The sequence below is a fragment of the Lissotriton helveticus genome, chromosome 3_2 (assembly GCF_964261635.1).
Source record: "Lissotriton helveticus chromosome 3_2, aLisHel1.1, whole genome shotgun sequence".
In the NCBI taxonomy this organism is placed as follows: domain Eukaryota; kingdom Metazoa; phylum Chordata; class Amphibia; order Caudata; family Salamandridae; genus Lissotriton; species Lissotriton helveticus.
The window spans coordinates 478,626,474-478,653,998 of NC_136062.1; the positions used below are offsets into that span (position 1 = coordinate 478,626,474).

Here is a 27,525-nt window from a genome sequence, read left to right on the forward strand (position 1 = left end):
CTAGCCCTGGCCAGCAGGTGTCACTGTAGCCTCAGTACCTGTGTGTGCACCGCTTCCAGCCCTTGCCAGCAGGTGTCACTGTAGCCTCTGTACCTGTGTGTGCACCGCTTCCAGCCCTTGCCAGCAGGTGTCACTGTAGCCTCAGTACCTGTGTGTGCACCGCTCCTTGCCCTGGCCAGCAGGTGTCACTGTAGCCCCAGTACCTGTGTATGCACCGCTTCCAGCCCTTGCCAGTAGGTGTCACTGAAACCTCAGTACATGTGTGTGGACCGCTTCCAGCCCAAGCCAGCAGGTGTCACTGTAGCCTCACCTCAATACATGTGTGTGCACCACTTCTAGCCTTTGCCAGCAGGTGTCACTGTAGCCTCAGTACCTGTGTGTGCACCACTTCCAGCCCTGTCCAGCAGGTGTCACTCTAAGCGCAGTAACTTCATGCGCACCACTCCCAGTACTGCTGTGGAAGGTACAGAAGCCGTAAATGCAGTTGTAGTGCCCATGTGTTACAGTGACGACTCGTAAGAATTGGTAGATGACAAAGAATTAAAGAGTAGGGCCATGACCACATTAGCCACACATCCAACAGCGTGGAATGTTATGCTCTGAACTCCGCTTGCACAAAATGCAGCAAGTGCGGTCACTTTGCAAGCGTATGTCGTGGTGCAGGATGTAGTGTGTGGAAGTAGTATCGAGGGATAGCCAGAAGTTGGTATTGTAATTTGGTAACCCTGGCAGTCATTCACTATGCTGGAGCTTTGCATTCAGGTGGCTGGTAAGCAGGGGTCTCTGTTAGCAGATCAGTGATCCCCTTACTCCCTGTTAGGTTATAATAATTGGTAGATTTGTGGTAATGAAACGTTTTCTGTCTCCTCCTGATATGAATCTTGGGGGTTATGGAGTTGTGAGAACTAATTTAATTGGATTTACGGTGAAGAAAATAGCTTTTTAGGATCGTGAAACTGTCTGCAAGGTTTGTGTTGCCAGACATTGGGTTGGAGGCACCAGAGTGCTCTAGGTTCATACATAATCTTAATTCTCCCGGTGAAGTATTGACGATGACTACAGTGGGCTGCTAATGGTGTTGTTATGTAGTTTTATACAGGGAAGATAAGTTTGCTGATGGGGTTTGGGCACAGGCAGAAGAGTGACAGACCGGTGGCGTACAAGGTTAGGATGGTGCCATACCTTATGTTGACACCTTTAAAGGAGGAGGTAGACAGACTGACGAAGGTTAGAGTGGGCGATGTGTCTTCATTGGGTCACACCTTGTCTGGAGAAGGCATCGGCCCGAAAATAGATATTGCAGCGGGTTTGTTCCAGTTCGCTCATGGTGCAGAGAGGGTAGTTGTTTTTGTGTTGTGTTCGCACAAGTGCACCGAAGAAAACCTCTTGACGATTGAGCGTGAGGCACTTGTGTGTTTCTGGGAAATTGTCCTTTTATGTTCTCGTTAAAAGCTTTGCTATTTGTGTGCAAACAGATCACATACCCGAAGTTCAGCTGAGGGGAAGTCAGGTTTCTTTGAATATTTATCATTTGTGCATCACCAAGTAAAGTGCATTGATTTGTTTTGATCCATTTAAAATTTCTGTTTCCAGCACGCTTTTGAATTAGGAAAGTAAAAATTAAGTTTTTATTTTTGTAACTGCTGAATGCATGCAGTTCATTTACATGTATACACACTTTGTTTTTTGTTGCAAAGCACTGACCTCCAGAGCCTTTCCTTTCACACTCACGGTACTCCAGCAAGACAGACACATAATTCACTTTAAAAACTTCTCTAACTTTCCAGTCAAAGAAATAAAATTAAACACTAATCCCCATGTTAAAAGAATAAGCACCAATTTGTCAGAAAACATAACCTGACATTTGACCTCTGAATTTGAAGTGCAGCAAAATAAAGCTATCTTTTGACGTTCTCATCACACTGAAAATGGGCCTGCGAACCACTGTTCGAGGAACGCTGGTCCACGGGCTTCACCACAGAGTAATAACAATCCACCTTCAAATGGATAGATGTAGAGATATGACTTTCACATAAAATGTCAGGCCTACTGCCTTTATTGGGACATTTGATAATAAACAGATCAGGGCTATATGCACGATCTTTGGTTGCCGCTATAACCAACTCAGTTGTAGTGTATCGAGTGTAAGCTTTGCCACAAGACCGATCCTTTACTTGAAGAACGCAGGGCTTTAAGTGGGCCGGGTCTCACCGGGTGTGAGTACCAGTAGTTTTTTAGAGCGTGCCTCAAAACAGGTCTCTATCGGGCTCTGTTTTGTGCTTGGCGGTCCGTTTTTTCCAGGACTGCCTTGACAGCGGCACATCCATGTGCGCTGCTCACACTGCTCACTTCTCACTAGTGGAGAAGGTACAGCATAACATCATGCCAGGTGAGCCTTGTGGGGAAGGGAGATCCATAAAAGAGTCATTTTCTCTCTGGAATTCCCTTCTCTTTTTGAAACTCAGGAGCAGCAACATTGTTGTGGTGTCCCCAAGGCTTTAAGTGGAAGATTTTTCAATATTCTATACAAGCCATAGATGCTGCTAATTTATCTTATACAACTAACAGCCATTGACAACGCCAATAGTCCTGACTTGTTGTAGGTATGTGTTGTATTATATATCTGAATGCAATGACAGAAACAGCAAAATACAAGTTGGGCGGCACACTATGCTAAGCACATGTTTTTAGTTTACGTGTTCTAAGCCACACCCCTAATTACATTGACCACACCCCTTTCAGAGACCCCCTAGTTTCTTCATCCCTCTTAAAGCTCTGGAAGAAGGTATTGTGTGCGTGCAGCCTACACCCCTGTCTCAGCAGTACTCTGAACTTTTTTTATTTTTTAAACACTTTTTATCCCAAAAGATCTGGCAACAGCTGTGCTGCCAAGAAAGCCCTAAAATCTCTGTAGATTAGGGTATCTTTGGGCATCCCATAATGCTCCCAAACCAACCACGGCCCCCTGATGTCTGAAATTAATGATGGAGAGAGGGGGACTGCTGGAACTGGAACACAGCAGCACGTTCCTCACGCCCGCCCCCTCCCTCCCATCTGTGCCGCTGCCAGAGACCAGCGAACGCCATCCATTATCGACTTATCTAGGACACTTTGACATAATTACCGCCACATGTGTGTGCCCCCTGAAAGGAGGCGCGCTCCACCCCCTTAGAAGTGTGACACTTTATGCCTGTTAGTGCGACTTCTCCAGGTAGCCATGCTGCAGTGCAGGCAGCTGGATAAACAACAGAATGATCACAGCTGCATGGAGGGGACATGGTTAAAATCCGCCCCCCTGCGGTGTATTCTCCCCGCCCCAATCCTATAAACTACCCCGACCCCCTAGTCCCAAAAACTACTGCGACCCGTGAGAACTAAACACTGCCCCTTTCCCGCCTCCTGCCCTAAGTCCTAAAACCCCTTCACCTAATATGATCCCTACCCCAGCCTTCCTCTTTGAGCCCTAAAACCATCCCCACCCCCTAAAACCTACCCCTAGAACTCCCCCGACCCAACTTACCCAGCCACGTCCGGTCCGTCCTTCCTGCTGCATGTCTTCCGGTTTCTCTCCCATCTGCTGAGCCCACTGGAACGCCGACTGCCCTAACCAGGCAATGGCGTGTGTGGAGGCGTGCGTGGAGGCGTGCGTGGAGGCATGTGCATCGTAAAGGCCGCACTGCAATGGCCGTTTCCCCCCTCCCTCCCAAAGGCGGAGTGACCATGGTTGAGCTTTGAGATGGCCCCAGTAGCGGGGAGGTTGGTGTCTTGGCTCTGGGCAGTAATATTAGTAACTTGTAACTGAAATAGTCTGAATTGTCACACTTGTACATGTGTAAGGGCTGGCAGTTGTGTTGGTACCGTCACTGGCAGCGCTGACAGCGGGTGATGCCAGCTGCAGGGGCCTCCTGACAAGAGCGTTGGCACTTATTTTGTTTTTTACAAATTAAGTGCTGCAAGGAATGAACTCTACACCTGCCCCGGGAGGGGACCTGCTGGCGGGTATGACACCTCCAGAGTGATTACAACATGCTGATCTGAGGTGTGCGGGGCTTACGCTGTCCTATGTCTGTGTGACCGCCATATGGACACCGGTGGCGATGATCGGATAGGGAGGGGGTGTTATGTGGGGGTGTTTGCACCTTTTTTACAACTCTTCATACCAAAGGCTTCATCGCGCCTGCGCTACTTCATTGACTGGTATCTTTGTGGCTTGGGTCCCTGGCGGGGGCGTAACACGGGCCCCTGCATGGCCTGTGGCATGGTGGGTGAGGGGTGTGGGGCATCCCTTCTGGGGCCTTCAAACGCTTCGCCTATTGCTGGGGGCCCTCTTCATTTTACCTTTCGCTGCGGGTCCCTGGGAATGCTCTGTTGACCCCTGGGGTGTTTTTTGGGACGATGAGTGGTTGCTGGACGTCTGTGCTGGCGTGGGGTACCTGGGGTGTGTTTTGTGTGGTCGGTGTGCTGCTGTGCTTGTGTTGGCCCTTGTGATGCCATTGTGGGTTGTCGGGGTGATTTGACCTGTCCCTGAGACAGGCGCTATCTGGAGCTCCTCGCTGGGGCCCGCCCCCTAAGATGGTTTACAGGACCCTTAAGATGCTGTCCAGCGCTCCTGTGGGCGGGTGTCTGGTCCCTTCACTTAGGATTCTAGCTTCCTGGGTTATTCTTCCAAACCCTGACCTCATCAGGAGTCCTGGCTCCCAGGGGTGGTGGTGGTGGTGGTCCCCGGGAAGCTGTGCAGAGCTGGCCGGCCTGCTGTCCCATGAGATTCCCTAAGCCTCTGTCCAGGTCTCTCGAAGGACCTTGGCTTCTGCAAAGGGTTTCTCAGGATGCGGCAAAGAATTGCCTGTTCTCTGGAAAAGGTTTCATGGACCCTGGAAAACGACCCTGACCCCTTGTTATATGCCAACATCACCCCCTCCAACCCCCCCCCCCCCCGGATGGTGTGACTTGACCTGGGGTAATTCGCAAACTTATAGGACCTTATTGGCCAACAGAATATTATTCTCTGGTCCCCAGTAATGTCTGGGGCCCCTCTGATTTCTGGGGTCCCTACAAGTTCTAGGTCCCTGCATATTGTCTTCTAGGCTCCTGGGAGTGCTGACTCTCTCATACAGTACTCAGGGGCTTCCATGTGGCCTGGACCATTGGAATGAGGTCCAAGCCCCTCTGATGAGTTGGTCACGAGGTGTCCTGCCCAGGGACCACTTACAGACTCCTATGAGATTTTGGGGACCCCAGATGGTGCACTGTTGGTGCTTCCAGGGTCTCCTGTCCTCCGCGGATGTGTTCAGGGCCCCTGGAATGCACAGATCCTCGGGAATGTTACGCTGGGTTCCTCTCCCCTCGCTTTAGTGTTGTAAGGAGATATTTACTGTATATCATGGGCCCCATGTATATCCAGAACCTCTGGAATGTAATTCACTGGGTCTCTAGCTCGCTCCCTATGCCGGGGATGTACTTCTGCCCACCTAAGATGTTCTTCTGTCGCGATTCTCTTCAAGAGCGCATTCATATTTCTTTTTCCTGACCACTGCGTCCTTCTTTTCCAGGAAAGCCATTGCCAAGTCCGGACTCCAGCACATGGTCGTCCAGTCGCCCAGCGGGTTAGCGCCGAGGACCAACTCTGACCGTGAGATCTGCAGCACTGTGGACTGGAGTGTGAGTGATGCCCTGTACCTTCTCTCCTTGAATCTTTCTCCCTCTGCCTATGTCTCTCTGGCCTCTTGTTTCTCTTGGCTTTGAGTCTCTGCTTCACATGTATTTTAGTCTTTCTCTTTCTCTTTGTACAACTTTTGTCTCGTGTTCAAACAACCTTCCTCTCATCATCCATACACTGCATCTTCCCTCCGTCCATACCCTGTATCTTCCCTCTATCCATACCCTGTATCTTCCCTCTGTCCATACCCTGTATCTTCCCTCCAGCCGTACACTGTATCTTCCCTCCATCCGTACACTGTATCTTCCCTCTATCCATACCCTGTATCTTCCCTCCGTCCATACCCTGCATCTTCCCTCAGTCTGTACACTGTATGTTCCCATTGTCCTTACACTGTATCTTCCCTCCATCCAGATACTTTACCTTCCCTTCGTCCGTACAGTGTATGTTCCCTCTGTCTGTACACTGTATCTTCCCTCCATTTGTACACTGTATCTTCACTTTGTCCGTACAATGCATCTTCCCTTCTTACACTGTATCTTCCCTTCGTCCGTACAATGCATCTCCCCTACGTCTGTACACTATCTTCCCTCTGTACATACAATGTATCTTCCGTCCGTCCGTACCCTGTGTCTTCCCTCCGTCCGTACCCTGTGTCTTCCCTCCGTCCATACCCTGTATCTTCCCTCTGTCCATACCCTGTATCTTCCCTCTGTCCATACCCTGTATCTTCCCTCTGTCCATACCCTGTATCTTCCCTCTGTCCATACCCTGTATCTTCCCTCTGTCCATACCCTGTATCTTCCCTCCAGCCGTACACTGTATCTTCCCTCCAGCCGTACACTGTATCTTCCCTCCAGCCGTCCACTGTATCTTCCCTCCAGCCGTCCACTGTATCTTCCCTCCAGCCGTCCACTGTATCTTCCCTCCTTCCATACACTGTATCTTCCCTCTGTCCGTACCCTGTATCTTCCCTTCGTCCGTACACTCTCTCTTCCCTCCGTCCATACCCTGCATCTTCCCTCAGTCTGTACACTGTATGTTCCCATTGTCCTTACACTGTATCTTCCCTCCTTCCGTACACTGTATCTTCACTTTGTCCGTACAATGCATCTTCCCTTCGTACACTGTATCTTCCCTTCGTCCGTACAATGCATCTCCCCTACGTCTGTACACTATCTTCCCTCTGTACATACAATGTATCTTCCGTCCGTCCGTACCCTGTGTCTTCCCTCCGTCCGTACACTGTGTCTTCCCTCCGTCCGTACACTGTATCTTCCCTCCGTCCGTACACTGTATCTTCCCTCCGTCCGTACACTGTCTTCCCTCCGTCCGTACACTGTCTTCCCTCCGTCCGTACACTGTCTTCCCTCCGTTTGTACACTGTGTCTTCCCTCCGTCCATACACTGTATCTTTCCTCAGTCCGTACACTGTATCTTTCCTCAGTCCGTACACTATCTTCCCTTCATCAGTACTGTGTAACTTCTCTTCGTTCATACTGTGTACCTTCCCTTGTCCGTACACTGTGTCTTCCCTCTGTCACTGTATCTTCCCTCCATCCATATGTTTTATCTTCCCTTCGTCCGTACAGTGTATCTTCATTCCCTCTGTACACTGTATTTTCCCTCTGTCCGCACATGGTATCTTCCCTCTGTCCATACACTCTACCTTCCCTCTGTCTGTACACTGTACTGTCCCTCAGTTTGTACACTGAATCTTCCCTCTGTCTGTACACTGAATCTTCCCTCTGTCCGTACACTGAATCTTCCCTCTATCCGTACACTGAATCTTCCCTCTGTCCGTACATGGTATCTTCCCTCTGTCCCTACACGGTATCTTCCCTCTGTCCGTACACGGTATCTTCCCTCTGTCCGTACACGGTATCTTCCCTCTGTCTGTACACAGTATCTTCGCTCCGTCCGTACACTGTATCTTCCATCCATCCGTACACTGCATCTTCCCTTCGTCCATACAATGTATCTTCCCTCTGTCACTGTATCTTCCCTCCACCCATACACTGTATCTTCCCTCCGTCTATACACTGTATCTTCCCTCCGTCTATACACTGTATCTTCCCTCCGTCCATACACTGTATCTTCCCTCCGTCCGTACACTGCATCTTTCCTCCGTCCGTACACTGCATCTTTCCTCCGTCCGTACACTGCATCTTCCTTCCGTCCGTACACTGTATCTTCCCTCCGTCCGTACACTGTATCTTCCCTCCGTCCGTACACTGTATCTTCCCTCCGTCCGTACACTGCATCTTCCGTCTGTACACTGTATCTTCCCTCCGTCCGTACACTATATCTTCCCTCTGTCCGTACACTATATCTTCCCTCCATCTGTACTGTGCACCTTCTCTTTGTCCGTACTGTGTACCTTCCCTTGTCCGTACAGTGTATCTTCCCTTCGTCCGTACGTTGTACCTTCCTTTCTTCCGTACATTGTACCTTCACTCTGTTCGTACAATGCATCTTTCCTCTGTCACTGTATCTTCCCTCATTCCGTACACTGTATTTTCCCTTCATTCGTACACTGTTTCTTCCCTTCATCCGTACACTGTTTCTTCCCTTCATCAGTACACTGTTTCTTCCCTTCATTCATACACTGTATCTTCCCTTCATCCATACACTGCATCTTCCCTCTGTCCGTACACTGCATCTTCCCTCTGTCCGTACACTGTATCTTCCCTCTGTCCGTACACTGCATCTTCCCTTCATCCGTACACTGTATCTTCCCTTCATCCATACACTGTATCTTCCCTTCATCCGTACACTGTATCTTCCCTTCATCCGTACACTGTATCTTCCCTTCATCCGTACACTGTATCTTCCCTTCATCCGTACAGTGTCTTCCCTTCATCTGCACTGTGTACCTTCTCTTCGTCTGCACTTTGTACCTTCCTTTTGTCCGTAGAGTGTATATTCCCTTTGTCTGTACATTGTACCTTCCCTTTGTCCGTACGTTGTACCTTCCCTTTGTCCGTACGTTGTACCTTCCCTTTGTCCGTACGTTGTACCTTCCCTTCGTCTGTATGTTGTACCTTCCCTTCGTCCGTACGTTGTACCTTCCCTTCGTCCGTACGTTGTACCTTCCCTTCGTCCGTACGTTGTACCTTCCCTTCGTCCGTACGTTGTACCTTCCCTTCGTCCGTACGTTGTACCTTCCATTCGTCCGTACGTTGTACCTTCCCTTCGTCCGTATGTTGTACCTTCCCTTCGTCCGTACGTTGTACCTTCCCTTCGTCCGTACGTTGTACCTTCCCTTCGTCCGTACGTTGTACCTTCCCTTCGTCCGTACAGTGTATCTTCCCTCCATCCGTACACTGTATCTTCTGTTTGTCCGTATACTGTATCTTCTGTTCTTCTGTACACTGTATCTTCCCTCTGTACATACAATGTATCTTCCCTCTGTCACTGTATCTTCCCTCCGTCCAAATGCAGCACCACCACCTCAGTATCATTCGGCACCACCTCAGTCTCACCCAGCATCACCACAGCACCAGTGCAGCATCACCTCAACATCAGTGCAGCAGCACCTACACACGAGCGCATATGCACCTCCACACAACGCAGCCCCAACTCAGCACCAGCGCACCTCCACCTTGGCAACAGCGCAGCCCCACCAGCACAGCCCCATCTCCGCATCAACACAGCATTGCAGCATCACTTCATCAGCACAATATCACATCAGCATCACCTCAGCACAGCACCAACTCAGCATCAGCACAACCTCATCTCAGCACCAGCTACTCATCAATGCCCCACCTCCGCATCAGTGCAGCAACACCTCAGCTCCATCGCAGCCCCACCCTAGCAACAGTCCAGCCCCACCTCCGCATCAGTCCAGTCCCACCTCCGCATCAGTCCAGTCCCACCTCCGCATCAGTCCAGCCCCACCTCAGCATCAGTGCAGCCCCACCTCCGCATCAGTCCAGCCCCACCTCTGCATCAGTCCAGCCTCACCTCCGCATCAGTCCAGCCCCACCTCCGCATCAGTCCAGCCCCACCTCGGCATCAGTCCAGCCCCACCTCGGCATCAGTGCAGCCCCACCTCGGCATCAGTGCAGCCCCACCTCGGCATCAGTGCAGCCCCACCTCGGCATCAGTGCAGCCCCACCTCGGCATCAGTGCAGCCCCACCTCGGCATCAGTGCAGCCCCACCTCGGCATCAGTCCAGCCCCACCTCGGCATCAGTGCAGCCCCACCTCGGCATCCGTGCAGCCCCACCTCGGCATCCGTGCAGCCCCACCTCGGCATCCGTGCAGCCCCACCTCGGCATCCGTGCAGCCCCACCTCGGCATCCGTGCAGCCCCACCTCGGCATCCGTGCAGCCCCACCTCGGCATCCGTGCAGCCCCACCTCGGCATCCGTGCAGCCCCACCTCGGCATCCGTGCAGCCCCACCTCGGCATCCGTGCAGCCCCACCTCGGCATCCGTGCAGCCCCACCTCGGCATCCGTGCAGCCCCACCTCGGCATCAGTCCAGCCCCACCTCGGCATCAGTCCAGCCCCACCTCGGCATCAGTCCAGCCCCACCTCGGCATCAGCGCAGCCCCACCTCGGCATCAGCGCAGCCCCACCTCGGCATCAGCGCAGCCCCACCTCGGCATCAGCGCCAGCCCCACCTCGGCATCAGCGCCAGCCCCACCTCGGCATCAGCGCCAGCCCCACCTCGGCATCAGCGCCAGCCCCACCTCGGCATCAGCGCCAGCCCCACCTCGGCATCAACGCCAGCCCCACCTCGGCATCAACGCCAGCCCCACCTCGGCATCCACCTCGGCATCAGCGCAGCCCCACCTCTGCATCAGTGCAGCCCCACCTCGGCATCAGTGCAGCCCCACCTCGGCATCAGTGCAGCCCCACCTCGGCATCAGTGCAGCCCCACCTCGGCATCAGTGCAGCCCCACCTCGGCATCAGTGCAGCCCCACCTCGGCATCAGCGCAGCCCCACCTCGGCATCAGCGCAGCCCCACCTCGGCATCAGTCCAGCCCCACCTCGGCATCAGTGCAGCCCCACCTCGGCATCCGTGCAGCCCCACCTCGGCATCCGTGCAGCCCCACCTCGGCATCCGTGCAGCCCCACCTCGGCATCCGTGCAGCCCCACCTCGGCATCCGTGCAGCCCCACCTCGGCATCCGTGCAGCCCCACCTCGGCATCCGTGCAGCCCCACCTCGGCATCCGTGCAGCCCCACCTCGGCATCCGTGCAGCCCCACCTCGGCATCAACGCCAGCCCCACCTCGGCATCCACCTCGGCATCAGCGCAGCCCCACCTCCGCATCAGCGCAGCCCCACCTCGGCATCAGCCCCACCTCCGCATCAGTCCAGCCCCACCTCGGCATCAGCGCAGCCCCACCTCGGCATCAGTCCAGCCCCACCTCGGCATCAACGCAGCCCCACCTCGGCATCAACGCCAGCCCCACCTCGGCATCAACGCCAGCCCCACCTCGGCATCAACGCCAGCCCCACCTCGGCATCAACGCCAGCCCCACCTCGGCATCAACGCCAGCCCCACCTCGGCATCAACGCCAGCCCCACCTCGGCATCAACGCCAGCCCCACCTCGGCATCAACGCCAGCCCCACCTCGGCATCAACGCCAGCCCCACCTCGGCATCAACGCCAGCCCCACCTCGGCATCAACGCCAGCCCCACCTCGGCATCAACGCCAGCCCCACCTCGGCATCAACGCCAGCCCCACCTCGGCATCAACGCCAGCCCCACCTCGGCATCAACGCCAGCCCCACCTCGGCATCAACGCCAGCCCCACCTCGGCATCAACGCCAGCCCCACCTCGGCATCAACGCCAGCCCCACCTCGGCATCAACGCCAGCCCCACCTCGGCATCAACGCCAGCCCCACCTCGGCATCAACGCCAGCCCCACCTCGGCATCAACGCCAGCCCCACCTCGGCATCAACGCCAGCCCCACCTCGGCATCAACGCCAGCCCCACCTCGGCATCAACGCCAGCCCCACCTCAGCATCAACGCCAGCCCCACCTCAGCATCAACGCCAGCCCCACCTCAGCATCAACGCCAGCCCCACCTCCTCATCAGTCCAGCCCCACCTCCGCATCAGTCCAGCCCCACCTCTGCATCAGTCCAGCCCCACCTCGGCATCAACGCCAGCCCCACCTCGGCATCAACGCCAGCCCCACCTCGGCATCAACGCCAGCCCCACCTCGGCATCAACGCCAGCCCCACCTCGGCATCAACGCCAGCCCCACCTCTGCATCAGTCCAGCCCCACCTCGGCATCAACGCCAGCCCCACCTCGGCATCAACGCCAGCCCCACCTCGGCATCAACGCCAGCCCCACCTCGGCATCAGCGCAGCCCCACCTCGGCATCAACGCCAGCCCAACCTCGGCATCAACGCCAGCCCCACCTCGGCATCAGTCCAGCCCCACCTCGGCATCAACGCCAGCCCCACCTCGGCATCAACGCCAGCCCCACCTCGGCATCAACGCCAGCCCCACCTCGGCATCAACGCCAGCCCCACCTCGGCATCAACGCCAGCCCCACCTCGGCATCAACGCCAGCCCCACCTCGGCATCAACGCCAGCCCCACCTCGGCATCAACGCCAGCCCCACCTCGGCATCAACGCCAGCCCCACCTCGGCATCAACGCCAGCCCCACCTCGGCATCAACGCCAGCCCCACCTCGGCATCAACGCCAGCCCCACCTCGGCATCAACGCCAGCCCCACCTCGGCATCAACGCCAGCCCCACCTCGGCATCAACGCCAGCCCCACCTCGGCATCAGTGCAGCACCACCTAATCATGCTACAGCATCACAATAGCATCACCTCAGCACAGCAACACCTCCTCACCAGCACACCACCACCTCGGTATCATTATGCATCACCTCCGCACCAGCACATCACCACCTCAACACGACCTCAGCCTCACTCAGCACTAAATAGCTATCCTTCAGCATCCCCTGAGCAACGCCTCTGCACCAGCCCACCATCCCCTCTGTATCACTCTGCATCAACTCTGCACCGGCACAGCACCACCTCACCACCACCATAGCCTCACTCAGCACCACATAACTATCCTTCAGCATAACCTGAGCATCGCCACCACCACCCCAGCATCACTCAGCACCACCTCAATTTGCCCAAAGAATCCAGCATCTGCTGATTCTCCCCTAATATCCATCCGCTGCATATTTTGTAATTCAGGTACTATTTGTCAACATACACCATCCCATTATTTATTATGCCCCATAACAAAAAACAAAACAAAGAAATATATATATATCAAGCATTTGAACAAGCAGGAAGAAGCTGCCAGAGAAAGCCCCTTGGGCTGGTCCCCCGCGTGCAAGAGAGAGCCCCTTGGGCCAGTCCCTCCCCCCCCGGCACAAGAGAGAGAGCCCCTTGGCCCAGTCCCTCCCCCCCCCGGCACAAGAGAGAGCCCCTTGGGCCGGTCCCCAAGCCCCTGTTACACACCCAATCACTCACACATATAGCTACTCACACAGCAACCACAGTCACCTATTGAGGTACTATACTCACCCGCCCATACAGCCAGTCACACAGTCATTTACTCACCAATACAGCTACTCACATACCCACTTATTCACCCATACAGTCACTCCCACATCCCAACAGCCACTCACCCACCCACTAACACACTGTTACAGACAATCACAGTGCGCCGAAGGTTACGTATTAGAAACAGTATCACTCGTTAGTTGGGCAAAACGAATAGTAATTTAACTAAAGCAGACACGTAGTCTATATCTTTAACTCTCAAGAACGCTTGCGAAGCACTTACACTCGCTGACCTTATCATGAGTGATGTAATTTGTGAGGTCATAAGCAGTGCAATGCTGGGGCATAAGGTATAGTTAGCTCAGGTTTCTATAACTGCTGAATTTCTATGGTTTTGCGCGAGGGAAATCTGAGCCTAACTATAACGTCCCTGTAATCTTTAATTTTTTTCAGTGAATAAGTGTGAATGAATGTGTGTCATATATATATATATATATATATATATATATATATATATATATATATATATATATATATATATATATATATATATTCATATTCATTCAAGACAGACTGGATCTGTCGAAACGCGTCATGCTGGGGCACTGGCCAGGACTGACTGGATGCCATTAAAATAAAAAGAGGCGCTGAGAAACCTAATTGAAGTCCCTCGAGTGGTCCGTACCTGTTATTGCTGCGCTGGTGCACATTGGCGTACTGCAGGATTCCATATATATATATGTGTGTGTGTATGTATGTATATATATATATATATCAGTCTAGAACAGCGCTTTGAAAATAGCGGGCATGGCGCAACTATCCCCGGCTGCTTCCCCGTGTGCTATCACTGCTATTTCACCTTCCCGTTCGCCGATGCTCAGTGCTACTTTTTTCCACAGCGGATACAGCAGTCCTTTAGGTTGTCGGTTCCTCCCGATGCAGCGCCATCCTTGACTTGTAGGGTCCATTGAACGAGGGTTTGGCCATCCTTAGATCCGTGCCATGGCGCTCTGTCCCATTCCTTGCTGTCCTTGCTTGTGCTCCATCTGACCCTTCCTTTGTCCTTTGTCCCCCCCCACCCCTTATAAATGTCCCCGTCCTACACTGAGCCCACTGTCCTGACTCTAGTCCCTCTTCTCTTTCTTCTAGGACAATGCTCTCTATGGCGAGCACTTGTGGTTTGAGACCAACGTGTCGGGGGATTTCTGTTACTTGGGCGAGCAGAACTGTGTGGCAAAGACTCAGGTGAGTCGGGGGGGGACCTGGTGGAGGGGGGCTTGGTGATGGTTAAGGGGGGCTGCAGGTCCTCTGAGGGTATACATACGGATTCCTGAGTTTAGACCTCTCTGCGGTTCAAGGGCCCCCTTGTGGGATTGGGGGTCACTGCATGTTTAGGGCAGAGGTGGTCATTTGGTAGGGTCAAGTTTTGCCTTCAGTTTATTTGTTCGTGGTATTTGTAATACAGACCGGACCCAAAAGGGTGTCTGGCGCTGTACATGGACGGACAAGCCAGAACATCCCCAGAAAGGGCTAAACTAGAGCCCAGCCGGGGTCGGGCTTGGCTCTAAGAACAGAGCCAGGGTCGGGCTTGGCTCTAAGAACAGAGCCAGGGTCGGGCTTGGCTCTAAGAACAGAGCCAGGGTCGGGCTTGGCTCCCCAGCCGGGGTCGGGCTTAGCTCCCCAGCCGGGGTCAGGCTTGGCTCCAAGAGCCCAGCCGGGTCAGGCTTGGCCTCCAGCCGGGGTCGGGCTTGGCCCCCAGCCGGGGTCGGGCTTGGCTCCAAGAGCCCAGCCGGGGTCAGGCTTGGCTCCAAGAGCCCAGCCGGTGTCAGGCTTGGCTCCGAGAGCCCAGTCAGGGTCGGGCTTGGCTCTAAGAACTGAACCAGGGTCAGGCTTGGCTCCAAGAGCCCAGTCAGGGTCAGGCTTGGCTCCAAGAGCCCAGTCAGGGTCAGGCTTGGCTCCAAGAGCCCAGTCAGGGTCGGGCTTGGCTCCCCAGCCGGGGTCAGGCTTGGCTCCCCAGCCGGGGTCAGGCTTGGCTCCCCAGCCGGGGTCAGGCTTGGCTCCCCAGCCGGGGTCAGGCTTGGCTCCCCAGCCGGGGTCAGGCTTGGCTCCCCAGCCGGGGTCGGGCTTGGCTCCCCAGCCGGGGTCAGGCTTGGCTCCAAGAGCCTAGTCAGGGTTGGGCTTGGCTCCCCAGTCGGGGTCAGGCTTGGCTCCAAGAGCCCAGCCGGGGTCAGGCTTGGCTCCCCAGCCGGGGTCGGGCTTGGCTCCCCAGCCGGGGTCAGCCTTGGCTCCAAGAGCCTAGTCAGGGTTGGGCTTGGCTCCCCAGTCGGGGTCAGGCTTGGCTATTCCTAATCCAGTCTGTGCAACAGTAGGCAAGGTGTTGGATTGAACATCCAACACCTCCCCCCTCTCCCCCGGAAGTCGTTGTTCCGACTTGCAGAGTAATGGTATGCAGAATCGCAACACAGTCGTTGTTACAACCGCGTTGTGATTCCCTGCGGGGAAAAGGTTTTGGGATGAAAGTTGTTTACCTTTCAGAAGTCCATGAAGGGGGGTGAGATTCTGAGGTGTTTCGCTGTGCTGGTTGTGTCACTAAGGGAGAGAATAAGCTGTGTGTTGTCAACGTAGGATACTATCTTGATGCCGTTGGCTCTGACAATGTCTGCAAGGGGTGTCCTGTAGACGCTGAAGAGGGTTGTGCGGAGTGATAATTGTTGAGGAACTCCATCGATGAGTTTCTTGGGTTCTGAGGTGTGGGGGCGGGGGGTAGTTTAACTTGTTGAGTTCTGTCCATGAGGGAAGAGGATGCTGCCCGTAACCCCAGATTCTCACGTGCCGAACCCTTCTGATGATTACATAGATTACAATACACAGGTTCAGGTTCATTTTATTATAAGCGCAGGAGTTTAAGGACCTGGTATAGATCCCAGATGACGGGTGTTGGAAATGGGATCCCTGGCTGGCCAGGGCTTTCGCCAAAGTCAGTCAGAGACCACCACTCCCAAGTCAGGGCAAGGGAGTTACACGCCAAGATAACCCCTACTCACCCTCTAGGTAACGTGGCGCGAGCAGCAAGGCTAAACTTGGAGGCGATGTAAGTTAAGTATTTGCGCACGCACCCCAGCAACAACACCCAAAGGCCCACCACAAAGGAAACTCCACACAAGGTTATATAAAAATAGCCTTTGTATTACACCAAAACACATTAGATAAAACACACTTTACAATGTGCCAGAGGCACGGGCAGAATTTACAAGGGATTATTTACAAGACAGGGCCACCTGGACCACTGTCAGGAATCAGCACTTTTAGAAGTAACAATACAATACTTGTAGGCCTAGAACTTAAAACATAGCCTATCAGACAGTACCTTCCGTCCTGGTTGCACGGGATAATGCGAGTGACCTCCTTAGTAAGCTTGAGCGGGCGACCCAGCGAAGCGGCGCGGCTCAGGGTAGAGCGGCGCTGCTCGAGGCTTGGACGGGCTGCCGGCACAGTACAAGCGTTTCTCTGGGGCGACCAATGTGTGCGGCTCAGAAGAGGAGGGGGAGGCAGGATGCGGGCGACCCAGCGAAGCGGCGCGGCTCAGGGGAGAGCGGCGCTGCTCGAGGCTTGGACGGGCTGCCGGCACGAGCTGCCGAGGGGAACGAGCGAGGCACACTTCAGCGAGGCCCCAGGGGCCCAGGGAGATCAGACAAGTCCCATCAATTTGGCAGGGAAGGCACCATAGAGTCCACTGGTCCTGGGACTCTGGTCAGGGGGCAAGCTTAGTATCAAGCCCTTAGGATCACTTATAACAGAAGATCACTGTAACACAAAATAGGACATAAAGCACAAAACCAGTACCCACTGGTAACTGGTAAGTCCCCCCTACGCAATCCTAACCACCCTAGGAACAGGTCACGCAGGGAACCAGGACCTTACTAGCACCACCTGCACTAGCAAGAACAACCAACTAAATATCACCATACATTTAGGGGCATAGACCTGGGGACAAAACACATGATGCAGAACCTACATTCAGCGGTGTAAGGAACACATGACGCATCAACACACGTTCAGCGGTGTAAGGAACAGGGCACATAATGTATCAACAACACATTCAGAGGTGCAGAACACAGGGTGCGCAAAACATACCACACATTGTACATTTCCTAACACCCAAAAGCAATAGGACATAGATCATAACAGCATCTAAACCTTTAGCGTAGAACTCACAAAGTCCAGGTTGCGCCACTGCGCCAAGACCTAAACGTAGCAGCTGCCCACAAAGTGCTGGGCAGCTGAGGGACAGAACAGGGGGCCTAAACGCTGCAGCTGGCACTAAGTGCTGCGCAGCTGGGGAAAGGCCAGGGATGAAGGAGTGCGCCTCACTCCTAAAGTCCACAGTGTATGTCCCTAGGGAAAGAAATACCTACACGGTGCAGCTGCCCACTACTTGCTGGGCAGCTGGGATCAGAACACGCCAGGGGCTCTCACTAGCCCCTCAGGAACACTGCGCCACACTGAGCCATCTGGCTCTCGAAATACTGGGCACCTTAGAGCCTCTCTGGGCTTGTAAATAGGGCGGTGTTTTCGCTGGAGTCCCCCCTCTGGGGACTCGATATGGCCAAACTAGGTAATAAACCTCTCAGGGCTCGTGAATCAATGTGGGACCCAGGGGAGCCTCTCGAGCAAGGTGGGCGGTAGGCGGAGTCCCTCTCGGGGGACTCGAAATCACTTATGGGGCCCAACAGCCTCTCGGGCTCTAGGCATCACTCTGCCCCTGAAGACAGATATGGCCACATCGTGGGAGCGGCCCGCTATCATGTGGGGCCGCTCAAAGAACAATCAGGACAGCCCCGAGGCCCCTCTCCTTACCGGGCACCGGGCGTCCATTCTCTCTGTGTCCCCTCACCGGGGGCAGCGCAGGACTTCGCCTCTGGGGCTCCCCTCACTCCTGGGAGCCCCAACACGCAACATCCGGCTCCAGGAGGGGAGGGGGCATCTTCACCCGGTCCCCCATCTCGGGACCGGGACTTGGAAAGTGGAGCCCTCAAGGCTCCGGGCTCCTCTTCTCCGGCCGGGCGCCCTGGCCAATCAGAGCACGGCGGCGGGCGGGACTTCCTTCAGCAACCCGGAAGTCCCGCCTACAGTCAGGCGCGATGCCGCCTGACTTCCGGTTTTGCCCGAGGCTGCGGCGGTGATTTCTCGGGGCATAGCGAGGGGTGGCACCCTCGAGATTAATTAAAACCAGCACAGCGAGGTGGGCACTCACCAATTAATTAAATAAACGGGGTGGCACCCGTATTTAAGACGAAAGTGCAACGAAGCACTCTGGGGCACCAGAGGGGCAGGAGCGCTTCCCTCAGAGGGAAAACGACAGCGCTCTGCCCAGGCATGAAAAATAAAACGCTCACAGCGCTAGCAGGACACAAAGCGCTCCAATGCGCTAGGGACAGCACACAAGCGCTTCCAGGCGCTAGAAGCCACCAGTCAAGCGCTCCCAGCACCACTAGACAGGACAAAGGGCCTCCAGGCGCCTCAGGGGAACACAAGTCCAGCAAAAGTCCAAGCACAGCGCTAGAGGGGAATAAACAGCGCTCCCAAGCGCTATAAGGGACCAAAGTCCAGCAAAGCTCTTCAGAAGTCCAGGGGCTGGGCAGGGCCCAGGGGAGGCAAGCCTTCCCCCTGGGCCCAAGCAGCAGCACGCCCCTGGCAGATTCAAGCAGCAAACAAGAACATTTTCATGGGGTCACAGCCCCTCTTTTATACACCTTTTCCCTTTGTCTTTAGGTGCAGGGTGGGGGCAGAACCAGTCGCAGCTGGTTCTGGAGCACTCTTGATGGCCCAACCACCCATTTCATTCACTGGGGAGGCTAGGGTCATCAGTCACACCACAGGGGGGCGGAGCCAGCATTGTGTGGGGAAAACCCAGCCCATCCAGGACACAGGTACACTCCTCCCACACATCACTCATGCTAATCTCCCACTCACCACCGGGGCAGACCCACACAGACTTCCTGGAGCCTGGCATCCCAGCCAGCTCCAGCCAATCACACGCCAGCACCCTCACAGCACACGTACAGCCATGTCTAGAAATGGCGCTTCCCTTCTAGACACATACATGCTGCATACACCATCTCGCAGCATTCACTCCCCCGAGTTCACACATACCAAACTTGACCATGCACACCTCACGCATCAGGAACTACCAGGGACACAGACATTCCCCATGCATTCCTATGGGAGGGCAGGCCAATCTCACACACGCACTCAGGGAGAGCACGCACTTTACACTGCGCCACAGTGTCAAAGTGCGCAAAGACCAGAAATCACTATAATTTCAAGGCAAAAAGTTCAGGGGTGAACCTGCCAGAAGGCCCAAGTCCAACACGACCCCCTTCCAGCCAAAACGCAGGGTAGGCCAATCACCACCGTGATGGACTTCCCTGCTTGGGGCGATAGAACACGGACGCGGGCCCGCACTGCAGGGACACCCTCCGGTTCTACGCCAAGTTGATCCATAAGACAAGCACATCCTTAAAAAAAAAACACAGGCCCAACTAGGTTACCCCACTGGTACTCCTTAGCTGTCCACGGCTAGGACCAGGCCCTAGGCCACCTAGATACCACTGGTCCTTGCCAATCCACAGAGTGGGGGGTAGTAACCCCTGGCCTACCATAGCCATTCTCCACTCCCTTTCTCAGCGTAGTTCCTAACTACCACTGATCCTTCAACCCAGGGTCCGCACCCTCAGGCTGACCAGAGGTCACGGGCAAGAATGCCCCACCCTACCTCTACTTCTGAAGCACCCTCCAGAACACAACTCTCCCACCAGTTTAGGACCTGACTTCCTCAGCAGCAGTGACCACAGTCAGACCAGCACAAGATCGGTGTAGTAAGGCGTTGCACTTTGCGGGTTGCCAGATGCGGCGCAGGCGGCGGCTCGCGGACCGCGTCGAGACGGGGACGGCGAGCGGCATAGACTGCGCGGCCGAAGGCAGACGCGGCTCAGTGCGGTGCCTACAGGACACCAGGCTGGTCATGACAGAGTCACAGCTCCCTTAACTGGTCTATCACCTGGGATTCAAATTCACCGGATGCACAGGGGTCAGACTCCCTCTGACCCCCTTCCAGAGTTCTGCACCCTCCCACTGTAGAACAGGGTCCCTCCACTTAAGGTAGGCCCCACCTGCTCTCAGGGTAGTACCACAACACTCAGCCAAGAACCCTAAAGATCCCTGCTAGGCCTGTACCACCCCTTCTGGGAAACACAGGGTCTCTTCACTTAAGATGAGCCCCACCTGTGTTCACAGGGGTACCCCTAGAAGACAAACCGGCCAGGACACTGGCTACAGTCGCCCTGCCGTCCAGGACAGGCAACACCTGAACCTGGCTCCCTAACCTAGGGACGCTACCCTTTGGTTAGATGCCTGGCGCACCAGGACTTCTACAAGTTGAAAACAAAAATCTAAGACTTTCTCTCCTCCTTCAGCAGCAAGGCAACCACTGCAGGTCAATACCCCATACAGCTTACCCGGTTCCTTCTCATCAGGCAGGAGTTCCCTCTTGTAACTTCAGGACACTACATACAGTTGTCCTTACGTCCAGATCCGGAAACACCGGCTACTGGCTCCCCAACCGAGGGACGTACCCTTTGGTCAGATGCCTGGCGCACCAGGACTTCTTTGAGGGTGACACAACTAATGTGTCGTGTACAAGTCTGCCTGACACTCAGGACAGAAGTGGCATCACCATGGTCACTCACTGGCGACACAACCCTTCTGGTTGGCCCCTGACCCACTGGTTCTTCCACTGGGGAACCTATCCCCCTCGCACCCCTCCATCTGGACTTCTGCACCCTCCCAACTGGAGCGGTACTGCCAGACACCAGAACTACTGGAACCCTGGTTACAGAGGTTCCACGTTCTCCAGACACTCTGGAAGATCCTCCTCAAATGACCTATTGGTACAGCCTAGGCCCCCGACCTGATGTTCCCTTCAGAAACACTCCAGGCCCTGACACTGGGTTTCGGGCACCTGGAGACATGCAGTCCCACCCACTCCTTCTCCTCTTGAGACAGGACGTGAGCCCCTACACCGAGACCTAGCTGGGCTACACTGAACCTCTTCCACCACGCTGGGCTGGAAGACACCTCAGACACTCCTTTTGGAATCACTCCATCCCCTATGCCTCTCTCCTCCCAGAACATTACCAACTCCAAAATTCTGTCTCTCAACAGACCACAGAAATCAAAAAGCAGGCTCCACTATCTGCAGACGTTCTTGGGAAAAGTTCAACACACAGGACTTAGGTATCTGAACAAAACTAGCATTCAGCAAGCTCCCCATCCAGAGAACTCACAAACACGTCCAGTGCCACACACCATTCATCCACACACACCCCTCCCCAGACTGGTAAGGCAGTTTCTACCACCCCTGACTTCTCAACCTGACCACACTTGACACAGGTACCATTACTCCAGGGCAGGGACGGGGGACACATGCACTGGACACACGTAGGCTGCCACCACTGGATCCCACCCTTCTGGTGAATCCAGAAAACACACTGCACTTAGGGGGACGATCTACCCTCCCGAGCTAGGGACACCTAACTCAAAGTGCACAAGAAACACATTTCCACAGAAATGACATTTTCAGCAAACTTAAAACAATAATCCCCACAATGTTTTTATCTAAAATGCAGAGTTTTGTGGTGCAGCCAGCTGCTACTAAGGTACAACGCAAACACAAATCCTTATCCCACCGCTTGCCGCCAATGTTGGAAATGGGATCCCTGGCTGGCCAGGGCTTTCGCCAAAGTCAGTCAGAGACCACCACTCCCAAGTCAGGGCAAGGGAGTTACACGCCAAGATAACCCCTACTCACCCTCTAGGTAACGTGGCGCGAGCAGCAAGGCTAAACTTGGAGGCGATGTAAGTTAAGTATTTGCGCACGCACCCCAGCAACAACACCCAAAGGCCCACCACAAAGGAAACTCCACACAAGGTTATATAAAAATAGCCTTTGTATTACACCAAAACACATTAGATAAAACACACTTTACAATGTGCCAGAGGCACGGGCAGAATTTACAAGGGATTATTTACAAGACAGGGCCACCTGGACCACTGTCAGGAATCAGCACTTTTAGAAGTAACAATACAATACTTGTAGGCCTAGAACTTAAAACATAGCCTATCAGACAGTACCTTCCGTCCTGGTTGCACGGGATAATGCGAGTGACCTCCTTAGTAAGCTTGAGCGGGCGACCCAGCGAAGCGGCGCGGCTCAGGGTAGAGCGGCGCTGCTCGAGGCTTGGACGGGCTGCCGGCACAGTACAAGCGTTTCTCTGGGGCGACCAATGTGTGCGGCTCAGAAGAGGAGGGGGAGGCAGGATGCGGGCGACCCAGCGAAGCGGCGCGGCTCAGGGGAGAGCGGCGCTGCTCGAGGCTTGGACGGGCTGCCGGCACGAGCTGCCGAGGGGAACGAGCGAGGCACACTTCAGCGAGGCCCCAGGGGCCCAGGGAGATCAGACAAGTCCCATCAATTTGGCAGGGAAGGCACCATAGAGTCCACTGGTCCTGGGACTCTGGTCAGGGGGCAAGCTTAGTATCAAGCCCTTAGGATCACTTATAACAGAAGATCACTGTAACACAAAATAGGACATAAAGCACAAAACCAGTACCCACTGGTAACTGGTAAGTCCCCCCTACGCAATCCTAACCACCCTAGGAACAGGTCACGCAGGGAACCAGGACCTTACTAGCACCACCTGCACTAGCAAGAACAACCAACTAAATATCACCATACATTTAGGGGCATAGACCTGGGGACAAAACACATGATGCAGAACCTACATTCAGCGGTGTAAGGAACACATGACGCATCAACACACGTTCAGCGGTGTAAGGAACAGGGCACATAATGTATCAACAACACATTCAGAGGTGCAGAACACAGGGTGCGCAAAACATACCACACATTGTACATTTCCTAACACCCAAAAGCAATAGGACATAGATCATAACAGCATCTAAACCTTTAGCGTAGAACTCACAAAGTCCAGGTTGCGCCACTGCGCCAAGACCTAAACGTAGCAGCTGCCCACAAAGTGCTGGGCAGCTGAGGGACAGAACAGGGGGCCTAAACGCTGCAGCTGGCACTAAGTGCTGCGCAGCTGGGGAAAGGCCAGGGATGAAGGAGTGCGCCTCACTCCTAAAGTCCACAGTGTATGTCCCTAGGGAAAGAAATACCTACACGGTGCAGCTGCCCACTACTTGCTGGGCAGCTGGGATCAGAACACGCCAGGGGCTCTCACTAGCCCCTCAGGAACACTGCGCCACACTGAGCCATCTGGCTCTCGAAATACTGGGCACCTTAGAGCCTCTCTGGGCTTGTAAATAGGGCGGTGTTTTCGCTGGAGTCCCCCCTCTGGGGACTCGATATGGCCAAACTAGGTAATAAACCTCTCAGGGCTCGTGAATCAATGTGGGACCCAGGGGAGCCTCTCGAGCAAGGTGGGCGGTAGGCGGAGTCCCTCTCGGGGGACTCGAAATCACTTATGGGGCCCAACAGCCTCTCGGGCTCTAGGCATCACTCTGCCCCTGAAGACAGATATGGCCACATCGTGGGAGCGGCCCGCTATCATGTGGGGCCGCTCAAAGAACAATCAGGACAGCCCCGAGGCCCCTCTCCTTACCGGGCACCGGGCGTCCATTCTCTCTGTGTCCCCTCACCGGGGGCAGCGCAGGACTTCGCCTCTGGGGCTCCCCTCACTCCTGGGAGCCCCAACACGCAACATCCGGCTCCAGGAGGGGAGGGGGCATCTTCACCCGGTCCCCCATCTCGGGACCGGGACTTGGAAAGTGGAGCCCTCAAGGCTCCGGGCTCCTCTTCTCCGGCCGGGCGCCCTGGCCAATCAGAGCACGGCGGCGGGCGGGACTTCCTTCAGCAACCCGGAAGTCCCGCCTACAGTCAGGCGCGATGCCGCCTGACTTCCGGTTTTGCCCGAGGCTGCGGCGGTGATTTCTCGGGGCATAGCGAGGGGTGGCACCCTCGAGATTAATTAAAACCAGCACAGCGAGGTGGGCACTCGCCAATTAATTAAATAAACGGGGTGGCACCCGTATTTAAGACGAAAGTGCAACGAAGCACTCTGGGGCACCAGAGGGGCAGGAGCGCTTCCCTCAGAGGGAAAACGACAGCGCTCTGCCCAGGCATGAAAAATAAAACGCTCACAGCGCTAGCAGGACACAAAGCGCTCCAATGCGCTAGGGACAGCACACAAGCGCTTCCAGGCGCTAGAAGCCACCAGTCAAGCGCTCCCAGCACCACTAGACAGGACAAAGGGCCTCCAGGCGCCTCAGGGGAACACAAGTCCAGCAAAAGTCCAAGCACAGCGCTAGAGGGGAATAAACAGCGCTCCCAAGCGCTATAAGGGACCAAAGTCCAGCAAAGCTCTTCAGAAGTCCAGGGGCTGGGCAGGGCCCAGGGGAGGCAAGCCTTCCCCCTGGGCCCAAGCAGCAGCACGCCCCTGGCAGATTCAAGCAGCAAACAAGAACATTTTCATGGGGTCACAGCCCCTCTTTTATACACCTTTTCCCTTTGTCTTTAGGTGCAGGGTGGGGGCAGAACCAGTCGCAGCTGGTTCTGGAGCACTCTTGATGGCCCAACCACCCATTTCATTCACTGGGGAGGCTAGGGTCATCAGTCACACCACAGGGGGGCGGAGCCAGCATTGTGTGGGGAAAACCCAGCCCATCCAGGACACAGGTACACTCCTCCCACACATCACTCATGCTAATCTCCCACTCACCACCGGGGCAGACCCACACAGACTTCCTGGAGCCTGGCATCCCAGCCAGCTCCAGCCAATCACACGCCAGCACCCTCACAGCACACGTACAGCCATGTCTAGAAATGGCGCTTCCCTTCTAGACACATACATGCTGCATACACCATCTCGCAGCATTCACTCCCCCGAGTTCACACATACCAAACTTGACCATGCACACCTCACGCATCAGGAACTACCAGGGACACAGACATTCCCCATGCATTCCTATGGGAGGGCAGGCCAATCTCACACACGCACTCAGGGAGAGCACGCACTTTACACTGCGCCACAGTGTCAAAGTGCGCAAAGACCAGAAATCACTATAATTTCAAGGCAAAAAGTTCAGGGGTGAACCTGCCAGAAGGCCCAAGTCCAACAACGGGTTACTGTGTCACAAAGGTGAAGGACATCCTGTCTGTCAAAATATAAATTCCACTATGTCCTAAGGGATGTATGTTAGGGTGGGCAGGATATCCGTCACTGTTGTGACAGAGTAACCCATCCGCTGAGAACTAAATCGGGCTCTTAGTGATTTGCCCAGAATCAAAGTATTTTGAACCAACCCTGACACTTGTACCTTGTTCCCTCGATCCAGAGTCAGCACCTCTGGCTGTTAGCCAACATCTGTCTTTCTCAATTGTAGGAGAAGGTCCACCATAAATGGTATGTCTGTGTATGCCCACGCATGGTGTGCATATTCTCTCTTGATATGGCATTTTAAGGTAAAAAAAATAAATAAATAACTGCAGCAATAAATACTGGAAGGTTCACCCAGAGTCGTGTTTGGGAATACTCGCAAGGGTTTGTTTTAAAACTGGCTGTAAAGATTGATTAGCCCCTTCCCACTGCTGCACAAACAGGGCTAATCATATACATATTTCTCACGCATAGACAGGAATGTTTGCAACCCATTAAATATTAGCTTGTGAACCATAGTTTGGAAAACACTGGTCTAGAAGATTATGAACCACTGGACCCAGGTTTAAAAAAGCCCAGGGCACAAGAAAAATGTGTAAAGCCTGCAAGCAGGCATGAAATATATCAGATTTTCAGGACTGTACCAAACAATTTGATATAACAACCCCTCGCCCAACACTCTCTCTCTCTCTCTCTCTCTCTCTCTCTCTCTCTCTCTCTCTCTCTCTCTCTCTCTCTCTCTCTCTCTCTCTCTCTCCCCCTCCCTCTCTCCCTCCCTCTCTCCCTCTCTCCCTCTTTCTCTCCCTCTCTCTCTCCCTCCCTCCCTCTCTCCCTCCCTCCCTCTCTCCCTCTCTCCCTCTCTCCCTCTCTCCCTCTCTCTCTCCCTCTCTCCCTCTCTCCCTCCCTCTCTCTCTCTCTCCCTCTCTCTCTCTCTCCCTCTCTCTCTCCCTCTCTCCCTCCCTCTCTCCCTCCCTCTCTCCCTCCCTCTCTCCCTCCCTCTCTCCCTCCCTCTCTCCCTCCCTCTCTCTCCCTCTCTCTCCCTCTCTCTCCCTCTCTCTCCCTCTCTCTCCCTCTCTCTCCCTCTCTCCCTTTCCTTCTCCCAGAGCTTGTCAGGTCACCCCATTGGACATTGGCTGGTATTGTTTGATAGCTCTGTGTTAAGGAAGCACGTGGTGGCCTAGTAGAGGTTTGAATGAGGCCCAATGAACTCCAAGTCTTGTGTTTGAACCAGATGAGATTTCTTGTTATTAATTAGGAAACCACAAAATTCACCCTATCTCTGTGTGATCCTGGTCAGTAGTTTTCAATGCCGATTCAATTATTTTATCACTCCGATAACTACAGACTAAAACTCCCCTTGTTGCAGAAAATAGCCCCCTGTGGTCATAGAACCTTCAGAAAGAACCTTGGTGCAGATGGCCAGCTGAACGGAAGCACTCGGGACCACCAATGCTGTCCCTTGAGCAAGAATCTCTGAAACTTCTGATGAGGGGACATAGTGTATTATAGAGGTACTGATGAGGGGGACATAGTCTATTATGGAGGTACTGTTGAGGGTGACACAGTGCGATATGGAGGTACTGATGAGGGGGACATAGTCTATTATGGAAGTACAGTACAGTATATACTGTACAGGAAGTACAGTGCAATATGGAGGTACTGATGAGGGGGACATAGTGTAATATAGAGGTACTGATGAGGGGGACATAGTCTATTATGGAAGTACAGTGAGTACAGTACAGTGAGTACAGTACAGGAAGTACAGTGCAATATGGAGGTACTGATGAGGGGGACATAGTGTATTATAGAGGTACTGATGAGGGGGACATAGTCTATTATGGAGGTACTGTTGAGGGTGACACCGTGTAATACGGAGGTACTGATGAGGGGAACATAGTGTATTATGGAGGAACTGATGAGGGAACTTGGTGTTTTATGGCGGTAATGATGAAGGGAGACAGTAATTTCACCTGTTGAATTATTTCAAGATAATACAGAATGACCCGCTCGGTGACATCAGATATTTACTTGGGGTGGGTGATAAATTCAGCTCTGCCAGCAGAGTCGATGGAGTTTTGGCCACTCCTTGTAATCCATGCAATGCAAAATTTCGGCCACATTCTGCCAGCCACCA

At 54.2% G+C, this 27,525-nt stretch overlaps 1 protein-coding gene across 12 annotated transcripts in view; it reads left to right on the top strand.

The window, feature by feature from the left end:
* The window catches only part of DGKZ (diacylglycerol kinase zeta), an 818,573-nt gene that overhangs the window by 479,675 nt on the left and 311,373 nt on the right, over positions 1-27,525 (top strand). For all 12 annotated transcript variants that reach the window (XM_078684405.1, XM_078684404.1, XM_078684403.1 and 9 more), the window contains 2 exons: positions 5,550-5,658; positions 14,305-14,400. In XM_078684405.1, the coding sequence (XP_078540531.1) occupies positions 5,550-5,658; positions 14,305-14,400 (205 nt within the window). The remainder of the gene's footprint in view (positions 1-5,549; positions 5,659-14,304; positions 14,401-27,525) is intronic.